Below are 6950 nucleotides of genomic sequence, written 5' to 3' on the forward strand. Positions count from 1 at the left end.
ACGAACGAGGGAGATCGACATTTGCAATTGTATATATAAATTCGCGTTTCGGCCGAGCGAGAAAACGGCGCCCGCGAACTTTGTCATTTCAATTTTCAGCAGTGGTATTCTCGAGATGACGCGGGTAATTAATCAAACGATGACGGATGGTGCGTCGCTCGTCGCTCAAAGTTCGCCGTACATCGTCGTCGTCGTCGTCGTCGGCGGCGACGGCGACGGTCAGCGGTAAAGCGGTGAGGCGCGAAGTGCAGGAAGTCGCGAGAGGCAGCCTAGTGTGTAATAAGAGGAAGGACGTGGACGCGCCGCGCCGCGCCGCACCGCACCGCGCTGCGCGCGGTACGGACAGCCGCAAGAGATCGGATATTGCTATTCTTGTCCGCGATGGGACCGCTCTCGGTCGTTCGCTCCGGAGCCTCCAGCGCCCGCAGCCAGACGCTTATTAATCAATTGATCCCCATCAACGGATTAAAAAGAAAAAAAAGAGGAAAGAGCGGAAAGGGGAACGTAAAACCGAGCGCGCCCTTCTTCTTCGCCGAGAGCGACAACCACGAACGGCGAATACTACGGGAGGGGCGGTGAGGTGGAAAGGGCGGGAGGGGTGGTGAAAACTCGGAAAGGGACGAGTTTTTTTTTTAGTTCGCGGCGGTATTACAGCGCCCTGCTGTACCCACTAATCTCTTCTCGAGTTACCCAGCAACCAAAGAAGACTGAAAAACCTCCGACGCGGCGGCATCAGTTTTTATTACACGCGCGATTGCTATAATACTTTTTACTAATAACTTCCAACTTATTACTGTTTTATTACTATTATTTTACCGTCGTTTTCTATTATTAATATATTATAGTATTACTACCGCTGTCCGCTTATATAATTATCCGTTGTGCAATTGGTTATCGCTGCGCATCTGCGTCACTTTTATTAGCTCCTTATCTCGCGATTGTTGTGTGGTAAAATCTAAATTATCGCTCTAACGTAAAGATATATTTATACATATATATAATATATATACATATATATATATATATATATAAAATATGTTGTACGTCGCATACTTGTATGAAACCGTTCGGCGAGAAGCGCCGTGTGCTCCACGATGAAGAAGCGGTAATATATTTGTTAATGCGATAACACTGATCGTTACTGTAAGTACGTAATATTTAAGCTGTATTTATTATTAGGAATAATCCTTTAATTTTAAATCAGATCGTACCGGATCCCGAGATAAAGAGAATCAATTTGCACGTTTTCCTTCGTTTTTTTCTGACTAAATCTGCGCGATATTTAAGACACAAAAATATATGTAATATGCGTCTATCAATGCGGATCTAGGGATTCAGAAAATTTTTTTAACAGTTTCTCTGATTGATTCGAAATTTTTTCGCTACCTACCAACGACAGCCATTTCTCTTTAATAATCCTCCCAAACTCTTTTTCAAATCTTTGGGCTTCAACGAGACCGGTACGAAAGATTTGCCATATACTTATTTAATCGTATTCCGTTGTATAACACTATTTTGTAATAAGTTTTGAGAAGCACGCGCGACAAGGCGAAATCGAATAATGGGATACTTCCGACGCGAAGAAGCGCGACAGTGACCGACGACTTCGACCGCAGGCTCCGATCAATTTGATCGATTCGACCGCGCGGCAGAACTGCTCGCAGCAAAATTTCCAACTGTGTAATTCGTCGCCGCTGATCTTTTTTCTTCCATGTGTCATAAAATCCTTGATTAATGATCCTATTGGTGTTAGCAAAATTTTATTTGTACAGTTAACAAAAATGTTATCCGAGCGGTTGTTCACACCGATCTTGAGGAGGCGGGCGCGTCCGCGCGATTTACGAGATCTATTGTATCGTCCGTTGTATCGTACATTGTTTTCAATTGTATTTTCGATTTTAGTAGCGTTCGTTAGTTCCCTTTTTCGTTTTTTTGTGTGCGCGATAAATCGGCGGCTCTCATATCGGCGACTTGTGAAAATTATTCGGATCTTCGGTCGAAGTCGCTCCTCGCCGCTACGAACGGCGGTTATCGAATATGGTATTCGGAGCGATATAATCTAAATCTAGCGGCTGTCAGCCCGAGCTAGGAGACCGGTGCGAATGCCGATACGATACCCGGGGCAATCTTTAAGCGATCTATCGGGGATAGGCCCGTTCGCGTTCGATTTAGGCTCAATTGTTGTACCGGTCGCGCGACGGCTTCTACATTGCCAGGCTCCGCTCGCTATTTCGATGTCATGATGAAATGTTATTCGACTTCGTTTATACGTCGTTGCGCATCTCTCGCACGTGGAGGCGTTGATTCACACAGTTTTGTACACCGTAGGTGCCTTATACTCGACGGTACGTATACATACGTAGTCAGCTGACGTCGACCGTCGCCCGTGGCCGCGCGTACACGAACGGTTCTTTTTTGTAAATAAGCGCGTATACCTAGGCGTCGAGGCGGCTATAAACGAATATTGTTCTGGCGACGCGCGCGTCAGCATTATACACTGGTAATTATTATTAATTATTTATACGTTACGACGTTAATTTCTAGCGCTACTCTAAACTCTTTCCTCTCCCCCCCCCCCCCCCTCCCCGTTCTCCTCATCCCCCATACTCTATGTTACGGATTTGCTATTGCGAATATTTAAAGTAATCCCTCCCTCGGTTTCCTCACCTTATGCGCAAGCTATCAAGTCTTGATATTAAATGAGTTAACATTAATTATCGGGTAAGCGCGGCATGCTCTTGTACCGACACGTGTGCGGCTTCGTGTATATATATATATATACACGCTGTTTTTAATTTGAAAAAACGCGGCCAGTCGACGCGGTTTCTGGTAGCGATTACGTTTCTATACGCTGGAGAGGACAGAAATACGTAATAAGAAAGAAGCTCGGTCTTTATTTTTTATTAAACTTAGCTAACGGGACTTAGCCGACGAGAAAGCGGGAGCTGTGCAAAAAGCGGCGTTACGTGTCGCGTGGGTGGGTTTGCCCGTTGCACGTCGCTTCTCAGGGGGAAAAGGGTGGAGGGCGAGGAGAGAGGCGGACGTTTTCTCGGATCGCACCCGGGATTCGTTTTGCGCGAAACTGTGCCAATTGTTGCGCTGAAATACAGAGCAACGGTTAATTCAAGATGTGACGTCACGGCGCGGCGATGCGATATGTACGTACGTACGTATAACGTGGAAATTATTGCCGCGCAAGAAAAATGAATTTGTATATTTTGCTCCCGCGCGCGTGCAAGCGCGTTCACAAAACGAGTACAACGTCTGTTATGTATGCTCCTTGAGATGTAAACAATTCACTTTTTCTCGTGATGTATACCCCCATGCGACCACGCGCGGACGGCGACTGGATCTACTATATTTTTTTTTGTTTTTTATATAAACACCGCGATATAATTTTAATCGAATAAACCTTTTGTATTTTTGCGACAAAGGTAGGCTGCTGGATCGAGAGACGCATGACGCACACTTGGATTAGTTTTGTAGAGAATGGAGATCGATGCTATTCTGTACTGTGCCAAAACGATTTATTAATTAAACGCCGATTATTATATTATTACTATTGCTATTAAATAAGTATAAATTAAGAAAGTTTTTATATATATACAATTCCCAAAATTACACGATATTTTTTCCTGAAAAATCACGCTCGGTTTTAATATGATCGAATTGTATCGACGATTGTATCAAATTGTATCGATAAATTCACGTTGGCGATCTTACATCTTTGCTTTCAGCGCGTGTTGCAGTCCATCGTGGAAAGCGGCAATTACACGATTGACGATACAAGTCCGCGCGTTGACCCCCATCAGACCGACACGCCAAATTTTCCCAACTGTTGGTCCCAGACCACCGCTGATCTCAATTTTGTACCTGAAAAAAACGGAAAAAATATCATAATTCGAGAGGATCCGCTCGGCGAAAATGCGATAATCGAAAAGACGATAGACAGATATGATATCTCACTTTTCCATAGTTCGCGCGACTAACATATCGGCGTCTATGCCGGGTGGCACTTTTATCGAGATAACAGTTGACAATTGGTGTCGCGGATCCTCGATGTAACTTTCCAGTCCGAGAGCTCGAAGGTCCTGCCGAAATCTCACGGCCATCGCCGCGTGTCTCGCCCAGGAGGTGGTAAGCCCTTCCTCCGCGAGCTGCATCAGAGCCGTCCGCAGGCCGTACACCAACGTGGCGCTTATTGTGTGATGGTACGCGCGTCGCGGTGCACCGAAACAATTCCAATAATCGCCGAGAATCCTCATATCCCAATAGTAAGCCGGCCGATTCGTCGCACGGAATATCTTTCTCCTGCAATTATTCCAGGGCGCGATATAAATCTCAGTATACAGCATAAGACTGGAATTTATTTCCGGATAGATATCGGACAGGAGAAATGTCAAGAATTTCATCCCCCTCGCGGCGAATATGCGTATGTGATTCACCGATTAGTAGGAATTACTGAATAGGCGACCACACGAAAGCGTGACTCACGAATTCGAATTGATATTCTATACGCATTCTCAATCCCGCGGGTGTCCCACGACGGCGCGGGTCAGCCGTCGTTACCGCAAAAAGAAACCCGTTCTCCAGCGCGGTCGGTCGGTCGATCCGATCGAGAGCCGGGCTGCATACATACGTACTCCGCGCGCGGACTAAAGGAGACGGGCGACAGTCCTGCTGGCGCGCCGAGGACCTTCTGGCTGCCGGTGTAAACCGCGTCCACTTCCCAGGCGTCCATGAAGAAGGGTTCCCCGCCTAAGGACGCCACCGTGTCGACGATCAACAGGGCCTCGTATCTGCCGTTAACGGGAGGAATTTATAGAGGAAAAATAATTTTACGCTCCCATCATTACCATCGCGTGCAGTGAGTATAACAAATCGCATTTACTTGTGAACCAACTTGCCGACACCCTCCAGCGGTTGCTTCATGCCCGTCGACGATTCCCCGTGTGTCACAAACACGGCCGCCGGTCGGTGTTTCGAGAGAGCCTCGTTCAGGGCGACCAGGTCGAACGGCACGCCGTACGCCGTCTCCAGGAATTTTATCTGAAATGCACCAAATCAAAGGAATTGTAAAAAATGTACTGCTCTCTCCTTCTCTTCTCTCTCTCTCTCTCTCTCTCTCTCACTCTGTCTTTATGTGTGTATTTATTTCGTACATTTGCGCCAATACGACCGGCCATATCGGCCGCGCGTTCGCCCCACAAGCCGCATTTAGCGATCAGCACGGTCTCACCCGGCTCGAGTAAGTTGTCGAGGCAGGCCTCCATGCCGCCGTGACCGGACGTACTTAGGGCCAGGGTGAGCCTGTTCCTGGTTTGAAACGCGTACTGTGATCCCATTTTGATGTCGTCCATTAACTGCGAAGGAGAGAAATCTTGTCAGTTTATCAGTCTATCGTCCGCGAGGACGATCGCGCGATGACGTTTACACGTCAACTCGAAATCCGATGCGATATATTAACGATGAAACACACGACAGTGTTTCAAGGTCGCGAAACTTTTGCGTAGAATCCCGGAAATACCTGGCATATCTCCGGATGAAGGTGACCGAGCACTTGCTGCCCGAGAGAACGAAGAACCTCGTCCGAGCAGTTACTCGGACCGGGACCCGTTAAAACCTTTACGGGCGGAGACACCGGTCGCAGTATCTCCTTCGGTGGCTTCGGCTGTACGGCGCATCGTCGCCAGATGTGTAAATCATCCATACTACGGATACCCGTCTACCTCACGGGAATCTCGTGGTTCTGTCGAAATCAACAATTTCGTAGGCGAGAATATACGAGAAATCTCGCGCTCGGAGGAAAGACAAACGGATGAAAATAATACGAAAATATACTGTGTCACGTGAAGATAAAAGAAGTCGTCGTCGTTGTCGTCGTCCAACTTTGCTCCTCGTACGCTGCTCGTTTAAAATTGTGTGTAATATAGATTTGTGCGGTTTCTCTTATTGCCCGATGCAGCCGGCCGCTGCCGAGGATGAAATCGGTTGATCGGATAAAATGTTAAATTCCACGAGATAACGCGGAGACGTCTGTTAAACTCTGCGTGTGTTTGGATGACACTAATGACACTGAAGAATCAGGCCGCTTGTCCTTCCGATTTATCAGTGATTAGTTCACTCGCGTATCATCCGGCGCAAAAACCCGGTGATTTTCCGTCGAGTTAAATTACATTTTATAGTTTTATAAATTCGTTTTCTTCCATATCTGCAATACTTTATAGCCCATTTGTCTTTGTCTACCTCTCGCTGCTGTTTATTAAGCGAGTTCTGTAACAATAATTCAAGTGATTCAGTATAAAGACTATAAATTTGTTAACCTAAAATATTTGGAAAAGATGAAATAGAATTGATAAAGTTATAAACAGGTAAAATTAACATTTTCATATTTAAATATTATATTTGAATATTAATTTCATAATTATGTAAATTCATAAAAATCATAACTATATAAACTTTTTAATATATTTTGATAAACATGCGAAAAGCGTGACAATTTTTGAATTTTTTTTTTAAATAATTTAAACCTTCGCTGACTTATTGCGGTTTCATACATTATAAACAGAAATATTTTCGCTACAATTCAGACGAGCTACGACACTGCGTCGTATGATAAACATCTTGATACATTCGAGATACGTACATACGTTAATGACAAATATATATTTATTATTGTCCAAGTAGTGAGGAAGATCAAGGTCGACAGTTTCGTTGCTCTCTTCAGAATCTTTAATTTTTATAAAATAATACGAATATATAACTCGAATACCTAGCAATATCGAGATACTTTAGCCTGCAGGGCAGAGTGACAGGCAAATCTTTCCGAGTGTCGGCGTGTAAACAAATATAAAGTCGCCGGATACATCGCGGGTCGCGCGGGGTAAATCGTTCGCGCGGCAAGCGGAATGTCGTGGCGCCATCTACGTAGCGACGCAGGTATGCGCGCG

The 6950-nt window shown here is 45.5% G+C and overlaps 1 protein-coding gene across 3 annotated transcripts; it reads right to left on the reverse strand.

Annotated features, from left to right (window-relative positions):
• Positions 1-2612: 2612 nt before the first annotated feature.
• LOC105452828 (serine--pyruvate aminotransferase, mitochondrial) lies at positions 2613-6868 on the reverse strand. Of its 3 annotated transcripts, XM_011694292.1 has the most exons (8): positions 6773-6868; positions 5842-6273; positions 5528-5749; positions 5163-5363; positions 4892-5049; positions 4644-4799; positions 3967-4311; positions 2613-3873 (listed from the first exon to the last, which is right to left on the reverse strand). In XM_011694292.1, exons 3-8 carry the CDS (start codon positions 5708-5710, stop codon positions 3720-3722), a joined length of 1197 nt encoding a protein of 398 aa, XP_011692594.1. In that variant the 5' UTR covers positions 5711-5749; positions 5842-6273; positions 6773-6868; the 3' UTR covers positions 2613-3719. The 3 variants fall into 3 exon arrangements, with proteins under 3 accessions (XP_011692594.1, XP_011692592.1, XP_011692593.1); XM_011694290.1 differs by having other exon boundaries at positions 5528-6273; XM_011694291.1 differs by lacking the exon at positions 6773-6868 and adding an exon at positions 6651-6750 and having other exon boundaries at positions 5528-6273.
• Positions 6869-6950: the final 82 nt, after the last annotated feature.

This window comes from Wasmannia auropunctata, unplaced genomic scaffold (genome assembly GCF_000956235.1).
Source record: "Wasmannia auropunctata unplaced genomic scaffold, wasmannia.A_1.0 LD336026.1, whole genome shotgun sequence".
In the NCBI taxonomy this organism is placed as follows: domain Eukaryota; kingdom Metazoa; phylum Arthropoda; class Insecta; order Hymenoptera; family Formicidae; genus Wasmannia; species Wasmannia auropunctata.